Source organism: Diadema antillarum, unplaced genomic scaffold (genome assembly GCF_040938485.1).
Source record: "Diadema antillarum isolate AM-2024a unplaced genomic scaffold, OU_Dant_1.0 seq00000379_RagTag, whole genome shotgun sequence".
Lineage (NCBI taxonomy): Eukaryota > Metazoa > Echinodermata > Echinoidea > Diadematoida > Diadematidae > Diadema > Diadema antillarum.
Genome location: NW_027271378.1, coordinates 308,187 through 330,541, shown reverse-complemented (window position 1 = coordinate 330,541; position 22,355 = coordinate 308,187). Strand labels below are relative to the sequence as shown.

The 22,355-nt window shown below is 38.2% G+C and overlaps 1 protein-coding gene across 1 annotated transcript in view; it reads right to left on the bottom strand.

Annotated features, from left to right (window-relative positions):
- Nucleotides 1-13,128: 13,128 nt before the first annotated feature.
- The window catches only part of LOC139731569 (cholesterol 7-desaturase nvd-like), a 48,027-nt gene continuing 38,800 nt past the window's right edge, over nucleotides 13,129-22,355 (bottom strand). Inside the window, exons 2-7 of the mRNA XM_071642458.1 lie at nucleotides 19,569-19,760; nucleotides 17,456-17,640; nucleotides 16,358-16,452; nucleotides 15,116-15,263; nucleotides 13,948-14,121; nucleotides 13,129-13,310 (exon numbers count right to left, since the gene is read on the bottom strand). Coding sequence (XP_071498559.1) covers nucleotides 13,149-13,310; nucleotides 13,948-14,121; nucleotides 15,116-15,263; nucleotides 16,358-16,452; nucleotides 17,456-17,640; nucleotides 19,569-19,760 — 956 coding nt within the window. The 3' untranslated portion in view covers nucleotides 13,129-13,148. The remainder of the gene's footprint in view (nucleotides 13,311-13,947; nucleotides 14,122-15,115; nucleotides 15,264-16,357; nucleotides 16,453-17,455; nucleotides 17,641-19,568; nucleotides 19,761-22,355) is intronic.

Here is a 22,355-nt window from a genome sequence, read left to right as displayed (position 1 = left end):
CAGTTTGTAGTTATTCATTCGTGACAAAGATATGAAATACTTCGTATTATGAATTACATTTTTTTCCTTTCCACAGAGTGACGTCACTGTGTAAATGGATGGAGTTGTACAGACCAGGGAGGTGAAACGAACACCTCCCTGATGTACAAACGCAGGTTCATGCATCAATAGGCCATGGAGCTCCAGGAATATGCCTTGTAATTTTCCACACACGCTGTAAGGCAAATGATTCCCGTTGGAAAAAAGCAGGATAACACAGCAAACATATGTCTAAGGGTTTATGTATGTATGTATGTATGTATGTATGTATGTACGTATGTATATAATAATAATAATAATAATAATAATAATAATAATAATAATAATAATAATAATAATAATAATGATAATAATAATAATAATAATAATAATAATAATAATAATAATAATAATAATAATAATAATAATAATAATAATAATAATAATAATAATAAGGTATCATCTACCCAGGGTAGCCACTGCTCTACCAGGAGGCCCTGCCATTATTACCCCAGCGTTGCCAGGTACCCATTTATACACCTGGGTCGAGAGGGACATAGTGGCTAAAAACATCTTGTCCAAGGACGTAAGCACTTGGCGGGATTCGAACTCGGGTCCTCCGAACGGGAGTCTTATCCATTATGCCACAGCGCCCCCACTATATATATATATATATATATATATATATATATATATTATATATATATATACATATATATACACACACACACACACACACACACACACACACACACACACACACACACACATATATAATATATATATATATATATATATATATATATATATATATATATATATTCGCAATGTTTACATTCTAAAGGAACACATTAACAAATGGAAACTGCATTTCATGTTATCTGCCATCAGTTAGGCACTCTTATTATCGGTACGGATTAATTTCCCAGCTCGGCGTTGTCTTGTATGAAGATTGCATTTTTTTTTTCCGTTTGACATGATCGCATGTACGATAAAGTAAGAAAAGTAAGATTATCGTGTTAGGTCGGACCTAAACAGGCAAGGGCTGTCATGCAGCACACCCGATGGTGGACTTTAATTGTTGTTGTTGTTGTTGTCGTGTTATTGTTGTTCATATTATCATCATTATAATTATTCTCATTACTGTTATTATTACTGTTGTTGTTGTTATTGTTGTTGAATCAGTGTGTATCGTATTTGTTTTGGTTTTGTAGAACAAGAAAAGAACAACAACAACAACAACAAAAACCCTGAAAATGAATGAAACCATGCTCCCCCACCAACATTACCCTTGCTCGAATTTGCCTGTCTCTCTTCTACACGTCCACCTGCTTGGGTATCATCTATCGAGGCCTATACGTTAAAGAGACTGAATTTTGTTGTTGTTGTTGCTGCTGCTGAGATGGGAACTCAGGTCTAACTTTTTATGACATCATTTCTTTGTTTTAACCAAAAATAAAGAGGGGGCGTGCACCCGCTGTGCCCCCTCTGGATCCGCCACTGCTCGCTATTGATTATATCCACCAATCCTTATATCTATCAACCACTATTTCTCTCTTTGTAGGTATCACAGTCATTTCAGATTTCAAAGACATAACCCACTCTCTCGTAATCTATTTCAGCTATTGTTTTTATTTCTCTTTCTCCTCATCTCTCCACGGAGCATATGGCTTATTTTGCTCTCTCTCCCCCCCCCCTCTCTCTCACCCAATCCATATATCTGAAATATCTTATCTATCTATTCATCCATCCATCCATCCATCCATCTATTTACTTCATTTATCTATCCTATCTATCTATCAATTATCTATCCATCCATCTTATCTATCTATCCATCCATCTTATCTATCTATCCATCCATCTATCTTATCTATCTATCCATCTATCTATCTATCTATCTATCTATCTATCTATCTATCTATCTGTCTGTCTATCTATCTATCTATCTATCTATCTATCTATCTATCTATCTATCTATCTCTCTATCTATTTTTTCTATCTATTAACCTCTACTTCTCCCTTTGTTGATATCACAGCCATTGCAGATTTTCAAGACATATTTCACTCTAGAGAGCATAATACACAGTATGCAAAATGAATGAGACAAAATGCTATAGAATATAAATGGTCACACAAAGATTGAAATCAATTTTAATGAAATCAAAAGAAATGCAACAGGAAAATAAGCTCTCACAAATTCACTGGCATTGTCAGCTTAAGCAATGTGGAGCTTGGTGAAAAGGGCATCGAAACTCAATTACGAAAATACTGGTGTAGAGTGTATTAATGTGCATACAACCAGAATGGGATATATATCCTTTGCCATATACAAATACACATTGTATGTATCTCGCTGCAAACATACACCAGCATTAGTATATGAATATACCGGTATACCTCCTGGTAACTGGACATAGGACAGGTACTTTACAGCAATATATAACAGGCGCCGTCTCCTACAGAGTGGAGTGAGAATGAAATACATATATATTCTCTATGTAACCGTCACACACTGGGAGCTTCTTTTGTAGGTCAGAAAATAAGTCTGTACATGGCAAATGGAATTAAATGCCTACATCCTGGGAGCAAATGTTACCTGAAGCCATGTAGAAAAAAAGAAGAAGACAGAAGCAAAAACAACCCCAAAAAAACAAATGAGAAAAAAAAATCTTTGTCTTTTCACACCAATGGCATGTGCTGCAGCTCCCACACGAGAGCCTGTTCACATAGTATACATACAATAAATTAATATTTGTTTGTGAACTGGTGTTCAATGACACATGTGATGCCAATCAACATGAAATAGAGAATGCCAATGATTATATAACATAATCCCAAATTGCTAAACACATATGATTTCATTGGAAGAGGCATTTTTTAATTCATTTTTTTTTTATTTTACTTTCTTCCTTAAATAGAAATGCATGTCTTTGTTTTCTTTGTTTTGTTGTAGTGTAATTCAATATACTTTAATATATTTTCTAAAGCTACAGTGACAGAGGATCAAACTGCTTTACCCCTTATATGGAATAAAGTTAAAACAGTATTAAAGTTTCTTCATGATGTCAAGGCACAACTCTTAATCACGTACAGTACTGTCAGACACACCTAAATTCACATTTCTGACGACATTTAGTCAGGAAATTACATATATAGGCAGATGCTTGCTTCCGACAAAGAATGAAACACAAATTGCTGTACTCACAGAATGCATGATCCCTACTTGCTTTCAACTACTGCACACAAGGGCTTAACAGACACTCATTAATACAGTCGAGTAAGTAGAAAGTCATAACTAATTATTGTAGGGCACACACAAAATTGCCATCCGAATCATTCATTATCTTGTAGCTTGCCAATCCACATACTTCCATTTTACATCTCATCTTCATCTTTTGCCCCCAAAAAAGACAAAATGCAATAAAATATCAAGAAGATAACAATGAATTGCATATGAAAGACTAAACCCCTCTACACATACATCAAAGTTCAATGGCAACCCACATTAAAAAGCTCATTCATATCCCACTGCCAAGCCTCCAAATGCCTAAAAAAAAGGACACCAAACGGTTATGACATTATTGCTCTAAGGCCACATTGATAATCAATTTTCAAGGTTACATCTATCTACACATACACTTGTTACAGGAGCTGTGAAAGCATAATAAGAGCATCATCACAAAATGGACTTGGTGCCATTTTGAAACATTTTCAAGTAAGTTCATCATCAGAGAGAGCAACTTATTTTTTTTTTCCAGTGATAACTCACTTATAACATAAGAAGGAATATTCTTGAGGTTATGATTAAATATAACTTGTATTCTCTTATACTTTCCCCCTTTTTTTAGCAGTTTTAATTGTAAATATCTCAACCTGACAAGAATAGTATTCTATTAGCTTGTTTTGCAATAAAACTCCATTCTACAGTGTGTCTGAGTCAGTAGTGTGATCACCTCAAACAGTCTCGTTCCTGGTGGATATCTGTCTTACATTCTTATAGTTTGTTATCTACTTTTCCTATTTTTCTATGACGTGTTTACAATTAAACCATCTTAACTCCATTTCACATCTTCTGGCTTACAGGAATTTACCAAATATACAATGCAAAAATATAAGATTGTTCACCACAATCTGCAATATCACAATCAAGACATTTTCTTGTCTTTTTTTCAGGTGATACCGGGACAAATATTTGTTTCAGTTACCAATCCACTCCAGTTTACACAGCACAGAAGCAGGGTAGGAGAGTACACTGCACTAAAAATAGACTTGCAAACTGCTGATATGTGGGGTACATGGTGTGAACTTTGACCGTGCTAGATCACTAATTAGACTTCTGTTTTAAACAGACTGTGAGAACCTTGGGGGGGGGGGGGGGCAACTATAGGAAAGATGATGAGAGAGAGAGGTAAAAAAGAAAATAAGACATTTGGAGATGGGAAGAGGATCTGTGTGGAAAGCACTGTTAACCCATTCAAGGTGATAGGATTTAATTATCTTGTACACCACTCTTGCCCTTAATAGACCCCAACCAGGACTTCATTCAGATCTAGTTCTGAACAATTGGAAACCTAGATTATCACTGGTAGAAAAAAAATACAGGGAACTCAACAAAATATATTGTCATGCAAGCATTGCGCAACATAGTACTAAGAGAGAATACATGTAGGCCTACAGTCTAAAAATGGCTGAAAATTTGAAGGTATCATAAAAAAGCTAAAATGTACACAACAAGGACTGACAAGATGAACAGTAACAACTCAAAGAAATTCAAAAACCCATTTGCATGGCAATCTGTCACATAATGCTGGGTCACTTTACAATGAAACACAACAATGTACAAAAACTGTGAAATGCCAATAAATCACACTTTGTTGGAAGGTTTCCCATGTTAAAGACTTGCAATTGTATGAGTGCAGACACACATGAGAAATGTCATAAAATAGACAGCTTGTTTGGCACGCACACAGAAAATACACCAAGGTCTAACATAGAGAGCTCTTACATCTCAAAATAGAACCAATGGTGCCGTCTGCCTGATAAGTATACTATCTTACGCATACAAGCGGATGTCTTGGTACAAGAACTTGCATGCATCTTGGCATACAGCATGTATGTCCCACACAAATCTGTTCCTAAAAACAAAACAAAAAAAACCACAACACCCTAGAACAAATGGCACAAATGTTTCGCCATCATTGACATGTGCACATACATAGGGCTGCCAACACTCATTCATCAAAGTCAGGAGGATTTCAAAGAGCCATAGGAGAGACACTCGCATGTTGCCTGCATCTCTATGAGCAGATTGATTCCCTGAATCCAGGAGATTTTGATATTCTCTCATCCAGACATGGAAGAGATATCAATAGCAAGCTTCAGGTCTTCAAAGCTAGTGCTAAAACAATTATGTTAATTAGGCAAATATATATATGTTTCAAATGGTCTTATGCACATGCGCAAGACAGACGTTCCCATTGTCCAACCCAGGAGACTGCATCATCTCGGCATTCGCATTGCAGGTCTGAAACTTGCTAATGCGTGATTGCAGGGGAAACTTCCAACATAGAACCATGGAAACTGGACATTTTAATATGTGCCCTGCTCTTGCACTGATCAAGGCTATTGCAACCATGCACCAAACTGTACAAGAGAAGTCCTGTTAACTTTAACAGTCTTATTCTTTTATTATTTTTTTTAGTGTGGAAAAAATAAATCTGAATTTCCTGACTGCAGAGAAATCAGATGACCAGGTCAGTGAAGCGTCACGTCTAATGCACTCCTGCCTTTTACACAGCAAACCAACACCCCCAGTACTTGTCTGATTCTAACTTTCTCTGTTCATTCACTCCGGCAACAGTCTGAGCCCAACTCTTTCATTCCTATGAATCTGATTCCTCGAAGCAAATGCCCCCTTCTGCACGTCTTTCAACTCTTGACCCTTGCTTTAAAAGCAACTTCACTGAATAATAAAGCTGCAAATCAGGCAATGGCCCATTTATTACCGTATTTCTACTCATGAGATCGCACAAAGCACTACATCCTTTATATTTCCAACAAAAATTGCTTGCTATTAAACAAGAATGAGAGAAAATGTGGGAAAAACAAAACACCCTAAGGCTAACCCTTCAGAAAAACAGACTGTTGTATCCTTGTAAAAAATCTTTATAGTGAGGTGGAATGCTATTACATAAGTTTCAAAGCTTGTCAAGGCCAGGAAAGGCTTTGCTGAAAAAATAGTAAGCATGGAATGCATGAAAGATAACAAGAAGTGACTGTCTTCAAAGTAGGAGAATTCACCGAATTTAACGGTACTGGACAGCAAAATCTTTAAAAGAGGGGAAAAAAAAAGGTCGGCTCACCCTTTCTCAGTGACAAAGCTTCAGACTAAAGCTCATGATTGCACTAATACTAACTACACGATACATATTGACGTAAAGAATTTTATTCTCCGTATTGTTAAGTTTTCAAATGAGGAAGAAAATATGTACATCATGTCCTCATTACGCAAACATTCTCCATTCAAGGCATTTTGCATTGCGAGATGAAAACTGTAAATAGAATTGATCTCTGAAACACTTTGCTACATTTTTTGTTCTCCTAAAAGGAGCTAGTGGCTGTCACTATAATACTTGAGGATATTGCATCACGCTGTCAAATTGGTAATGTACAAGATATTTGGTTCTCAAAAAGTGCTATCTGCCAAGAGTAAACAATAAATAAACAACAAATTTCATCACGTCCTGCACGCAACAGACCAATCAACAATCTTTTCTGTTCCTGCAAGGCAGCGTCTTTGTGGCGTCAGTGGCTCATTACAATTTTTGCTTAGTCAACATCACCTACGTGCAGAATTTCGGCTTCAAGCGTCTCTTGCGTCAGTCACTACATCCATATCATGCTCATTATCTGCTCTTGAACTTTGAACTTGACGTTTGATTGACAAGGCCTATAATATTTTCATTGACACAGCAACTGCGACCCATTACTCATTTGTCATTCATTCTGTAATCTTATCTATTCTTAATAGCTCCAATCAATTTAGTTTACTAGACAAATTTTAAACTTCCCACTTCACTATTTAGTCTATTCCCACACTCACCTCTCTCTGAAAAAAAAAAGAAGAAAGAAATGGTATGAAGATAATGTTCCAAGTTTGACGAGTGCGTCAGCTACAATAGACCATTTCTATAATTTTATCACACTAAATGGATGTTTCTTTCCCTACAGCCTAGTAATGAAGCATCTCATGTACCTGCTCCTCCCATTAAGTTCCATAGGCAGGAATTTGCTTAGTTGTTGCTAGGTAGGGCAAGCCTCTGGCAAGCTTCGCGGTTGGAATTAAGGGCAACTTTCGTGAAGAAAGCATGCATAAAATCTGAATACATTGCAGAGCTGGTCCATTGGATTTAGACCATTCCAAGTCAATCGAGTGCCCACACGGAATAATGCAAACATGATCATCTTATTGACAGAATGGGTGCAAAATGGAGCATAAATCACGTATGCCGCCGACCGTCTCTCGATCAGATTACAGGAGGATTCAAACCATTCACTGATATTTTCTTTCACTAACTTGGAAGATAATCTTCAAGAGGAATAATATGTGCGAAATAACAATTGTAGGTTGGTGTCACAAACCATGTCAGCTTGATCAGTCTTAGTTGTTAGTTGTTAGGTTAGTTGTTGTTCCCTGCCGACTCATAAGCAGGTACAAACAGATTCCCCGGCTTCAATAATTTGCCCTTCACATATTTCCCAACGCTTTCAATGGGGTTGGCTACTACTGTTGGTTAACATTTTACAAAATTCCCGGATTTGTGTCCAGGTTCTTCATTTGCCACAGGCGAAGGATTTTTTTTGTTTTGTTTTGTTTTGGGTCTAGTTAAGATTGCACTGCAACACATGAACTGAATGTTGTGAAGGGTCTACTCTGTGAGCTGTATGGGAAGTGGGCCTAATGAAGGCTAATGGTTTTGAACAATGCCCCATTTTTAATACAATCATTGAGAATGAGGAAAAATGTGTTATATCACAGAGCCCGAATAAAGAATAATCAAACTAAACTTGTTGTTCCTTGGGGAGTTGCCCTAAGTAACTTAAAGATCTTAAAACTCCCCCCTCTTGTTCCACTGCCGACACATTCTGTACATGCAGGTCGCTGTATTTCTACTGGGGGGTTACTAGATTCAAAATGATTCATTACATTCACTTCATTCATCCCCCACATACATCACTCCCTTGTACGATGAGGTCATGCACAGTTGAAACTATTACGTGCAGGGTGATATGGCACGTAACTCGGCAAACATTTAAGTTTTGATAAGTGATAAGGATACCCACTTGCAAAAACGAAGCAATGACAAAATAATCACCATCTGCTGTGGGATTTCTACTCCTTGCCCAACTCTCTCGCTGTGTTAAAAACAACTTTGACGGCATCGCGGCTTTGATTACCAAATGCGCAAATGCAGTCGCTCGACTGCGATATCCCTGGGCGGCACGTTCATGTTGTGCACATATTGGAAGCGGGTCGCCTATCTTCACCTGCTTTGGTTTCATCTGTCTGTATTCATATACTCATTGCGGGATAAGTGGCACTTGTCTTGTGTATGTGTTTGTGTTTCAGATGGTAATCTGTATCACTTTTTTCTTTTTTTGGTGCCTCAATTACATAAACAGAAACCATCCAACACCAAACTTTCGTCATATATATATTGAAAGCTCTCCTCTAAATCATGCGCTTGTTTGTTTTTAATACATAATGTGTATGAATGTATGCATGCATGTACACTATGTGTTATCTCTATAGCCTACACAGACAAATGAGAATGTGTGTCACAAAACCAACAAAAAGTCCCAAGCCCAAATTCACGCTAGGACTCAAAATGGGTAAATTCTGTCAACCTTGTCAGTCTTTAGTTTTTTTTTTTCATATCTTTTGAAAGAGCAATTCTTCTTCAAGATAGATTTATAATATGGAAGATAAAAACAAATATGAAAGGTAAATCTGTTATTTTTGCAGTATTTATAAAACAGTTTTTTTTTTTCAAATTTAGAATGATGTGATCTGGTATGTCTTTAAGCCTCCTTTTCATTTCCTAGAAACTCTTTACACACTTCCCACTCGACTAAATTTTGAAAGGATGATGTTAGTGCTTTGTAAGATAGTATTTAGCCATGAACAGAATGGGAATGTATTATAGAGTGTGCAAATCTTCATCTTAAAGGGATAGTACAGTATTGGTGGAGATGAGAAATAGGCTTTTAACTTTTTGCGAGATACCAAGAAAACACTTATGAAATAGTACAGAGCATACCATTTTCAGAGGGATTCAAAGTTTATTTGATGAAAATCCAGTTTGGAGTGACTGAAACATCCAAAAACAAAGTAAAACAAAGCGATCGTAATAAAGTGTGGGTCCCACACGTATTAGAATCACTCTGTTTTGGATATCTCAGCCATTTCAAAACCAATTTTCATCAAATAAACATTGAATTCCTCATAGAATTACATGCTCTTTCATATTTCATAGGATGTTTCTCATTATCTTACCAAAAAATTTTAGAAATCTGAAATTAGGTCTCAACCGAAACTATACGATCCCTTTAATCTGATAATCTCTTCATTGTGGTTGCTGTGGAATTTTACATCTTATTATTGTTGCTGTTATTGTTGTTGTTGTTGTTTTTCTTGTCCCATTCAATGCACAGAACACAGCTTGGTGAGTTTAAACACTTTAAATAGACTGTACGCTTCAAAGGACGTGCAATATGTCAGCTTAATCTGATAATCCCTTGTGATTTCTATTGAATTTTACATCCTATTTTTCGTCCCATTCACCGCAAAGAACACAGCAAGGTGAGACTGAATAGACCCTAAGCTTCACATCAGCCCCCTATTTTTCAGTGAAAGCACTTTTCCAGAGTGTGCACTTTCTTTCCACTTTAAAGACGGGTTATAGGGAAGCCCATTTGTATTGAGTTATATACATCATTTGAAAGCTAAGAGTCTGCTCTTGCAGAATCTGTCCTGCACTAAAAGTCCATGTCTGGTAGTTTTTGGTGGTCTTGTGATGTAGGGGCACATACAGTATATCATGGAGGTAGCTCCATGCACATTATGTTACAATAAAGCACGAGATACCAAGGTGGTTTGACCAGTTCCACATGGGTGGGTATTATGGAAGTGGGCTTAGAACAAGAAGAAGGAAAAAAAAATCCTGTAGTTGCGTCCTCGACCTTCTGCCATTTATTATCTCTCCCAGACCACCCACATTCCTCCACAAATTCAAATTGCATCCAAGGCCTAAAGCCACACCAAGAGATTACGGCATGCATTCTATTTCCGGAGCCTCACTTGCAAAAAAAAAAAAAAAATCCACTGCTAAGAGATCTGTGATGGGTGCAAATCATATCACCAAGACTCAAATTGGAAGTAAAAACAAATAAAAAACTAAATAAATTGCAAATGCATCAATTTCCACCGCATCTCATTTTTATTGCAGCTGATTGACAAATTGCTCCTCATCGACGCAAATGAGACTTAGATCTCATTCTTCCAAACTTTCATAGCTATATCCATGGCAACATACGAGGATGAGGCAATCTTCAAAGACTTCCATTTAAAAAAAAATGTGACACTGCAGATGACGTGCTCCATTCACGATCAAAATGTACATGCTCTACATCAAGTGCTGTTATTGCCGCAATTGCAGCAGCAGATGGCTTGAATCTCCACTGCATATGATTGAAAACCTTCGTTTATGACACACCAAACAAGGAGATTTTTTATTGAAATGCCACAATACCCTGACCTCTACCTCTAAATGGTTTACATTTAAAGTTTATCCTAGATTTTGTAAAAGAAAAAAAAAAAACGTCCTCCAGGATTTGGTGAAGTGAAGTCATTTTTGGTGCACTCACATCGTCAGTGAAACCACATTATCTTGTACAGTATTTCATGTAATCTGCTTCATAGGACATTTGAGCAGTGCATTAAAAACACGATATAGCATATTCTTGCCCGCTTGATTTTCACTGTGCAATATGAAAGCGAAGTCAATGAAACGCATAGACAAATCTATTAATTCCACATAGGCTACCATTGTCACTGGCTGTGCAATAATACACCGTATTCTGTCTCGTCTGTTGCGCGGGCGCTTGCTGACTGTGTGAACTGCAAGTGTGCAAACTCTTGTTGCAATTCACGAGCACGCAAACACCTTGCTACACAAGTGCAAGTCACCCCTATTTTTTTTTCTTCAGCGCAGAGTCGACTTCAAAGTTTAGTAGAAATACAGTACTTATTTGGTTCATGCTTTCTCTAGATGATTATATAAATGATAATGGCTTTAATCACTAGGATACCAAGGAATATTGCACTCATTCGAACCAATATTGCATGAATCTTCGAATCTTCGATTCATGCAATATTGGCCATAACTTGTGCATTATTTCCTGGTACCCCACTCATGCCATCCAATATGATATGAATACGAACTCCTTTGCCCAGTGAAATACAATGTGAAATACGGCGGTGGCGACTCAAACTTTGCATGAAATGCGCCAAGCAAGAATCAAATCATGTCGTAAAATACTGCAAATCATTCGGTGGTGTGTTTCTCATGTGACCCCACAAATTTTGTGCCCTTTCCCGTTGCAGGTTTATGTGCGTGCACAATGCTTAAATTACCAAAAATATTGAGGCATTATATGAATGAGAACAGTATCACATCAAATACTGAATGGTATCTAAATCTGTGACCCTGATATTTTGCCAATGAGGTTAATGGCGAACAAATTACTTCAGTATTCAATACCACAGCAAATTCACATGTGAATGCGATGCTCCGAGAACAGTGAAAACTATGATGATTTGGTCTCATACATCCCAATTCTCAATTCGAGATAGAATCCTTCAAATTTAATTACAGACAAAAAAGACATACAAGTGGACAGAGATGGGGGTAAAAATAGAAAGACTTCATGTTCCTATTGCTCCATCGCACACACATTCTCATCACCAATCTCTATATGGAATGAACGCAATTATCAAAAAAACTGAAACCATTATAAAATCAAGATAATGACTTCCTCTTATCTTCTTTGTTTGATTTTTTCTTCAAGTGTAGCTTATATTACTATTCCTATATCTCACACCCTACATTAACTTTGCATCATATATATATATATATATATATTCTCATCACTAATAAATATTCCATGTGTGCTCACATATCATCTGCCACATCACGTTACAAATCACTGGAGTTTAAGCCATACCACTGCAAATGGCCCATGCCCGTCTCAAAACAAGTTATCACAAGTCGTTTACATCAGTGGCACTGTCATTCAAATCAGTGTTTTGATTTAGAAAAAAGAGAAATTACTTCCTTGTGTGCTAATTTCCCTTGGACATGAAAATATTACACAAAACTTTGGTATTAAATCACATCAAACACATAATAAAAAAAAGAAGAAGACAAACATAACATATCTATCAAACATTTCCATGATCAAAGCAAGCCTAAAAGTATCAAAATATGCACATCACACTGTGACTACTTTTTCTTCCTTTAATCTAATTTATCACTTTCCTAACAAACACATGGTAAAAATTCTATTGTTCTAATTCAAAAATTATGCACGGCAAAGAATTCCACCCATGAACAAGAATGCATCAACAATTCACTTCCATTTTCCATGCTTGCAAAAGCATTTACATTGTTCTGTGTTTTTCTTTTTTTTTAACATGTATTTATGTTATTCTATTTCTTTCTTTTTTTGAATTGCAGCTACCGTTCTGCTGAGGTTGAGTGGTGGGAGAAATACTTACAGATATACACAAGCATCCTTCATCAGCAAATCACTGTCAAAAAAATCTTCATTCACTCGACCACAACTCTTGGCTAAGTCTGGGACAACATCCTGATCACAGAAAATGGTGAAGAAAAAAAAAAATCACACTTTCCCTTTGTGTCTTGCAAACTATGACACATATAAAATGCACTGATACATCTTCAGTGCGACTCTCTGAAGGTTGTCAGGACGCTTGGTCTCCAACCCTTCCCTCCCCCTCCCCCAACCCTAACGCTCCACCCACCCAGATCCCGACAGTCATGACGGGACTACCAGTCCAGTGTCGGCTTCTGGTCGCTGAACCGTGGGGTGTGCTCCGAGAAGAACTGTGAGTACCAGCGCCGGTGCTTGCCGATGAGCCTGTCCTGGGCGACCAGGACTGGCTTATTGAGGTAGGTCTTGTGGTTCCAAATCGTGATGTCGCGCTCAAACTGGAATACAAACGGATCACAAATAACATGAGTCACATGGTATGAGTGCCTCTCCTGATATATCTGGCAAATGCTGAAGCACTACGAAACAAGACAATGAAACTTTGAAAAAAAAACACAAAAAAACACACACACACAAAAAAAGGGATTTTTCACTACCGTCATCACAAGATGTGCAATGAGGGATTTGATTGTGTTGCAGCAACATGCTGGAATTCTTGTGCAACAGCCTCAAAAGCCAGCAGAATGATATGTACCATCCTTGAGAATTGGCCACATGCTCAAAATAAAATGCAATCAAATATAACATGTGCAAATCTTGAGAAACAATAAACTACCACGAAATTTGTGCACAAAACATGAGACAGAGCATCGAAAGTAAGCAACACAATCAGTATTAAGTCACAAAATATTGCACCCTACCAGCTCATTAAGTGCACTTCATGCAAATAATTTCTGCAGTCTTCTCACAGTCACAGCTTGCAACATGCTCAAATTTTGCAGTTAAGGACCACCCTGCTTTAACATGGACTATTCCAACAGATCTTCACAAGAAGAGGAACTTCAAATCAAATGAGGATGAGGAAAAAAAAAGGGGTGCAAACTCCCTCTCCATATTATTCTTTGAGTGACTCACCTGAAGATATTCTGCAAGGAGAAAGAATTTGGCCAGCCACCTGGGCACAAAAGCTGTGCTGAAGACCTGCTGAGTGACCTTTTGCACAAGTCCCTCCGTGGGTGTCACCCCTATCGAGATGACAGCCGACCCAAATGGCAGGTAGAAATATAAAAGCACATGGGCTGGTCCATTCTGTAATGAGGGGTGAGAGGGCAAACTTGGGGTGATGGATGTCCATCAAGCAAAACATGTTCAAGTTAAAAGAGGTGACTACAAAGCTCTTTGTTCACTAGACAGTTAAATGTTTGTGATCAACCAAGTAGCCTTTAGGTCCAGTAATTTGGGGCAACATTAAATAACAAGCAATAACCATTCTCTTGAACGAAAGCATTTCAAACAAGATACTTACCTTCCAACCCAAAAAGAAAGAAAAAAAAGTTAGATCTAAAATCAGGGATATATCAGTGACATTATATAGTGAACCACCACACGCTTGATTTTCTATTACATCTCCAAGGCTTACAACTTTATGTGCTTTGTTTGCTTGGTAAGACCTATCTTCATTATCATAACTTCTTTACCAAGACAAGAGTGAATTGAAGATGGCACTTTACAGCTCTGATTTTCTGGGGACAGTGGTATTATTTGATAGTGTTTGTGGCTGTTTTACACTGATTCTGGGTGCATGCACTGGTCAGGGAGGAAGGCCTTGAGCCTCGGTGATTATGTTTGCCTTTTCCTCCCCTGGCAACCAGCGGCATGCACCTAGAATCACCGAAATCTTTATATCATGTAATATGATTTTCCCTTTGTATTCTATGTCTGCTTGTATTGAATATTGAATTGCTGAACAAATAATAATGATAACGGTGCAGAGTGCTCAAAAAAGGATTAATCCTGTTTTACTCTTCATAAATTCTCCTGTTTCTGCCACGAAAAAAAAACATCTCAATATGTGATAAGCTGGCCAGTCCAGCATCCATATGAAAATGTTTAATCATGAGTATTCACATGCACGCTTGTCTGAGATGATAGTTTCGATTTTTGGACTTCAATTCTTTCATTTTTGACCAAAATGAATGCAGGAAGGACAGGTGCACAGACAACCCTCTCAAAAACATAGCGCCTCCGATGACACTTTGTCAAAGAATAGAAGAGAAGTTGGAGAGTGCTCCTTGCTACCCACCTGCCGCGCCTCGCTCTTCGTCTGCGTCATCATGAGCGGGATCCCGAACAGGCTGAACGAGTGGTAGATTGTCATGATACCGATGTGCTTGTCATCTGGGTCCTGTTCCCACGTCCCTCCCCACGAGTGTCGTGCCCAGCTCAACCACCTGATGGGGAGAGGAGTGGTCGTGATGGTGGTGGAGGGATAGAGGGTGGGATGGGATGAGAGGTGATGTGGGAAAGGGGATGAGTGGGAAAGGGGATGAGGGAGGAAGGAGGTGGTGATTAGGGGGAGGGAATGTAAGGGAGGCAATGGAGGAAGTGTGGGGTAGTGATAGAAGGGGGAAAGAGAGGTGGTAAGGGAAAGAGGGAAAGAGGTATAGGTGGGATGGGGCAATAACGAAGGAGGAACATAAGGGGACAAGGGAGCAAGGGTGGGGTAGTGATAGGAGGGGAAGGAGAGGTTATGAGGAAGAGGGGTGGGGAGGTAAGAGGGGTTGATACAGGAGGGAGGAATATAATGCAATTGGTGTGTGTTTTTCTCTTTTTTTAAAATTCAATGCATAGATTTCAATTTCGTGAAATGTGCATTACTGCGGAATTGTAGGTTTAATCAACATATAGGATATTTTCGTTTGTCCTTATCGAGATTGGATTTTTTTTTGGTTGTCCTTGTCGGTTTTTTACTATCCCCCCTAATATATGCCTATCATCACTGCACTAGAATCCATAGGCCCTACTGTACCATCAAGTGAATATCAATCATAGAAACTCCTGCATTTTAGTGAATATAGTCTCGGGGAAAATAACATGAGATAATAAATGATAATTGTGTTATACTAATAATCATAAGGTCTTATTTATCCTGGGTAGCCCCTTCAATGTTGCAACTGCTCTACCAGAGGGCCCTGTCATTATCATTACCCTAGCGTTGCCCGGTTCCCAAATGCACCTTGGTCAAGAGGGACGAGATTGGTAATAACATCTCATCCAAGAACATCTGAAAGTACTGGGTGGGAATCAAAACTTGGGTCCCCCAATTGGGAGCCAGGAGTCTTATCCACTATACCACAGCACCCCCTCTATGACAATGACAACAGCGATGAACGATTACGATCATCGAGCATTGAATTGCATCCAGGGATGGAGCTGGATCTACACCACACACGGTGAACCCCAAACCCCTCACAATTTACAAGCCCAGGACATTGTTCTCCGTTCGATCCCAAATAAATTGATCCTGAAATTTGTCGCGACTTACTTGGTCCCCATGTATCTCAAGTCGTTGCCGCTGACGAAGAGGTTCCCGTGGACGTACTCGAGGTGATTGCAGTCCGCTCCATTCTCCGAGATTTCCTGGCAGGGAGGACATTGGGTGAGGAGGCACGTTACACAGTGAAATCACCTGACTGATCAGTCATGTGACATAGCGAAATCATCTGACTGATTAGTCATGTGACAGAATAACCGTACTATTTGGGGCTCTCTTCTTCCACAGAGTCAGAGGGGTGGTGTCAATAAAAGTTACTTTACCTCTACCAAGGAAGTCATGTTTTTGTTGGTTTTGATTTGTTTGTCTGTCTGTCTGTCTGCCTGTTTGCAAAATAACTCTTCTTCTACTTCTTCTTCTATGTTACTGTCTACCATCCCTAAGAAGGGGCCAACCAGACAAGGGGTGTGCTGGTGTTTATAGCACGGAGAGAGAAGCTTAGAAACTAGTAACTTTGCTCCTGGATGTAGTGGAGGGAACCCATTAATAGTATTTGCAAACTTTTTTTTTTTTGCAAATTTTTCTCAATCTGTCACTGATATTTTTCATGTACTTATATTTTTACATACGCCTGATCTACATAATATATATGAAGGCAAACTTGTCTTTCAAAGACAGAGTTACACAGAAGTAGTGCACGGCACAGTGCACGGTAGTGTACATGCAGTGAATGCAAGGTTTCTTTAGATTTGTGCCACCCCTGCATAAGCGCTGCAAGGTGAGTACACAGTGCACACCATCTAAAGATACCGAGCGTACACTGCACTTACATTGTCGCACAATGGGACAAGAGTACTATTCCTTTTATAAGACAGCAAGTTTTGATGAATAACAAATAGAAAAAGGGTAACATAAGATCAAATACACGACAAATGATAGACAAACTTCAACATGATATCACAAGAGTGGTATATCACTTTAATATTTGGTGCAACATCTACACTCCTATGCAGTGCGCAAAATAAGTTGAATGCCATGTGACACGTTTTGACCAATCACCCCGCTTGAAATCATGTGGCTATCTTATACATGCATCAAATATATTCCAAACACTCCTCATTGCAGAAGAGAGCGACAGAGCCTACATACCTCTATGTGGGCACAGATGGTGTGCTCCGTCTTGCCATGGAAACGCATCTTGCCCCATTTCTGGCAATCCATGGATTCTGGTTGCCATTGCGGTTCCCGCCCCTCCGCGTCGTGCCACACAAACACCAGCCCGTTCTGCTCCAGCATCGGCCACGCCTTAGAGTGCGCTACGTTTGGAATAGGCTCTGGATGACAGGGACAATGATAAAAACATGAGAGGACTTTATAACTATGCGTTACATTTATGTGAGATATAAAGACATGTGGGTTGAGTGAATGCAGCAATATTAGTAGAACACGTCAGTGAGAGTTTGAGGAAAATCGGACAATCTGTTCAAAAGTTATGAATTTTTGAAATTTCTGCTCAGTCACAGCTGGATAATAAGACTATTATAGCTTATGATGTCACATGTGTACAACAATATAAAGAAAGTATAAACGTGAAAATTCAACATATTTTCACTTTTCTTGCATAACAAAAGAACACTTGACTTCTCTCTTTCAGAAGGCAAGGGGAATGATATTACCCTTTACATACATCAGTAAAAAGTCAAAGAAATGTGCACTTTATTCAAAAAGTAAAGTTTTGTGAAATTCTTTAAAACTCCTTTTATTTTCCTTATCATCGTTCTATGCATCATACACTGTAGTAGTCTTCTTATCCATCAGTGATTGCGCAGATACTTAAAAAATTCATAACTTTTGAACGGATTGTCAGACTTTCCTCAAACTTTCACTCACGTGTTCTACTAGTAAATACTGTTGCATTCACTCAGTCCACATGTATATGAAGGTGGACTTGTCCTTAAATGTCACTTGATATAGTGACAATGATGGATAACTTCTCCAAAGATGAAGTTTCCATTAACTGCAGAAAATTGGACCAAAGAACTATCAGCATCATCATCTACATCATCATCATCATCATCATCATCATCATCATCATCATCATCATCATTACCATCACCTCTGAAGCAGAGGCATCCAGTCTTTTCTTGTTTGTGTATGAAAACAATGAATGAAAAGATTATCACAGAAAGAAGACTACAGTCCTACAAATCTTGAGATTTCAACCTAAAACTCACAACACAAAGTAACTGTTTCCTCCTTTTTGGCCTTTGGAAATTTAACAAATATTTGTTTTTCTTTCTTTCTCTTTATGCAGTATACTGTATGAGGGTATACAAACATCCAAGGAGCTGCAACATTTGCAAAGAATTTGTCTTGCAAACAAATCTTTGAACATTCAAATGCCATTCTCCTTCCCTTCAACAGATATGCAAACACACACAAAATTATGAAAATCATTCTCTAAAAGTTCTTAGCGGACAGAGAGATATCATTTGTAATATCATAGATAGTTAATGCTGTCTCGCATTTGTGATTACTGGAAAACAATTCAAGCTACAAGTTTATAACCTGTTTATCATGCACTGTAAAATAAATGCAAAGTCATTTAATTTTGGCATAATATTTTGTTCCTTCGCAGAAGAGCACACCGATCCTCAGAAAAAAAATACTAAAACATTTGATGTAGTACATTAAAACTTAAGCTGGTACAAGTTGTATTTGGTCATGTATTATGTAGACTGTTTTGTGGAGTGGAAATTTTTGCAAATTATTATACTCAAACTTTCAGAAAAACATAACAAAACATTGAGATATGAAGTTGTGTATACAAGTCTTTATATCACTGAAATTTACAAATGATCAAAGTTCACTAAATTTGGGCCCAGTCAGAAACATTGACAAAGTGAAAGTGTCCTTTCTGTTGACATTGAATTTATTAGAAATCCACCTATTTGTTAGCATGAAATCACTTTCTATGGAAAACAGTTAGGTCTTGTGATTTAAAAAAAAAATCAATCTTGTGATGAATAGTATGCATGGGTGCCCATTCATTGCTGCCAAAAGCCACCCAGCACCTCGATTAGTGCATAGAATAGTCACTCAACCTCGCCCAAGTCGAATCTATTTGGACTGAAGAAATAGCTTCGACTTTAAGAGAGAAAGTTTGAATTATGAGGGATTCAAATCAATAGAATAGTTGTACCCTGCGTTACTACAGTACCCCGGTGTATGGCGTGACGAATCATATATCTGTGAGACTTACTATCTGACGGCTTGTATGGGATGTCAACGCACTTTCCTTCCTTGCCCTCAAACTTCCAGCCATGGAAGGGGCACATCAAGCAGTTTCCCTTGACGAGGCCACCGACGGCTATGTTTGCTCCGAGATGAGGGCAGTATGCGTCGAGTACGTGCGCTTCGCCATCTTCACCGCGAAACACCGCAAACTCATGGTCTGTTGCACGGGGGAGGGCAAAGAAACGAATAGAAGTGAGAAAGGATGAAGAATTACCCTTTAAGGATACAAGACATTCCTTCTAAACTGCAATTATGTTCCACAAATATCATTATACAGCAGACCTCACGTATAAAAAGCACACATACTTTTGTGCCTTAAAACTGGGGCTCCTCAACAAGGTGTTGGCTAAAATACTCTCACTCAAATAAAGCCAACAGAAACCCACTTGTTTGAGGCTAGAAACATGAGACTATTGCATTGGGTAGAGACACTTGACAATGTCTGGAAATGACTCATGTTATGTCTAAAATATTGGATTATTTCTGGATCTAGTCATCATTTTGAGATTTCATCGAGCCACAATGGCTGCATTTCAGCCAATATTTATACAACCGCCCAGCTCAAAACCCACAAAAAGTTGCAGAGAAGATTCTCTGTCATGGATGAAAATATATCACATGGGTTGACCGCCTCGAATTTCTTAAGTTTGCCATTACCTGGAAGAGTAATTTTTTTGCTACCTACTGTCAAATTTTGGTGGCTAAAAAACAAAATTGAAATCGAAACATTAACAAATTTTCTGGACTATGTTTTTAGGGATAGGCGCTACTTCAAAGGGAAATGTGTATTGCACACTTGAGTGACCCTAATCTTTAAATCCTCTTTTCTCCCTTTTCTATGATACTGCATTCCAAACCTCTCTTATTTCACCCACTTTTTAAATGGGTTAGGATACTCCAGTTTATAAACAAGTTATACATCATTTTAAATCTTAGAGCTTACAGTTAGATATTCCACATATTCAGCGAGTCTAAACTTCTGTGAATCGAGATTTCGAGATGATTTTGCAAACGTGGATAAATTTGCGAACATGGATAAATTTGCACTTGTGGAGTACTGTACTGAACGGAAAAATGTATGCGCACGTCACATTCATATTGAGATCAGAGTCAATATTTTCATGTGTCTTTCTACCACTGCAAACTTATAGCACCTCCTGACTCACAAAATTTGTGCAAATGAAAACCTTGTGAAATATTCTGTGTATCCAGTGGTCTTTTAAACTATGTAGATGTTTGAAATTCATTTTGGCCTATTTTCTGTAGATTTGGAGCTGGTCGGTCACATATACATGCAGGTCAAACAGAGACATCAAACACATCAAAAAAAAAAAAAATGTTCCAAACTCTTCATTCCATTCTGCACCTTGTGCTTTAAAACCAGAAATGTTTGCATGCATTTAGATATTTTGAATTTCGCGAGAGCCAAGATTTGCGAAATGAAAATGTTCTAATGTATAAAGTTCCTGTCGACGCTATTGAGCATAGACTGCCAGTGGCAATTTGCGGAGATTTCATGCCGCAAAAAATATCTCGCTTTACAGTTCGTAATTAGCTACTATACAGAAGTCATGTGATGGGAGGGTTGTTTCCAAAGAAGACTTGGCTTACAGCTGACATGAAAAGAACACAAACATCTGGCTAATCACTTCTCAGTATCAAAGTCATGGCTACGAGTGTAATAACAGCCACTACACAACTTTCTGTCTTCTAAATTCTCAGTTATTGGTCGACATGAATGAACGACACATCTGGCAAATTAGTCCTCAGAATTTGAAGTCACGGTCACCGCAACACATCCGCAAAAGATTTTCATTCGTTTCCTTCCACAGCTCACAGTTGACATACGCTAAGTAAACAACAAATTGGGCTTCCTAATTCCAAGAATCACAGTCAAGTCCCATTATTGTGTGCAATATTCACCAGAAAATCTAATTGGGAAAGTTTCACAAGACTTAAAAGGCAGTAACGTCCTTTCACCAGACCTCTCCAAGTCTTGCTAAATCTGTCAGAAAATAACATGTATGCTCTCTACTGATAACTTTCAGAAGCCATTAGTTTTAGTGGCCTATTTTGACTAATTACCCATTGAACCCTACTAAAACTGACAGTGCACAATGTCTATGAGAGTCCTCATTTTGAGGTATGACATAACAGACTACTTCTGCTTGCAAATGACAGTGCACTGTTCCGTTTTGCTTTAGATTTCATGTTTATTTTAACACACGCTTTATGCTCCTATAACTCTCATCAGTTTTAATTTATGATGCCCCACCCATCACTTGTGATAGCCCTTTCTTTGCAGGATAAGAAATCATCCACTAGGATGCAAATCTGACGAGGAAGTGAGCACACCAAAAATGAAAATGAAACAAGAGGTTTGGCCAAGTTTTTGTTTTTGTGCACCTTAAAGGACAAGTTCACCTTCATAAACATAAGGATTGAGAGAATGTAGCAATATTAGTAGAACACATCATTGAAAGTTTGAGGAAAATCAGACAATCCGTTCAAAAGTTATGAATTTTTGAAGTTTTTGTGCAGTACCCGCTGGATGAGAAGACTACTGCAGTGTATGAATAACTTAGATGTCACATGCGTACAACAATATAAGGAAAATATAAAGAGAATTTCACAAAATTCCATCTTTTGAAAAAAGTACACATTCCCTTGACTCGTTACCGACAAATGTTGTGGGTAATATTATTCCCCCTGCCTTTAGAAAGAGGCAAGTCAAGTGCTCTTTTATTATGCG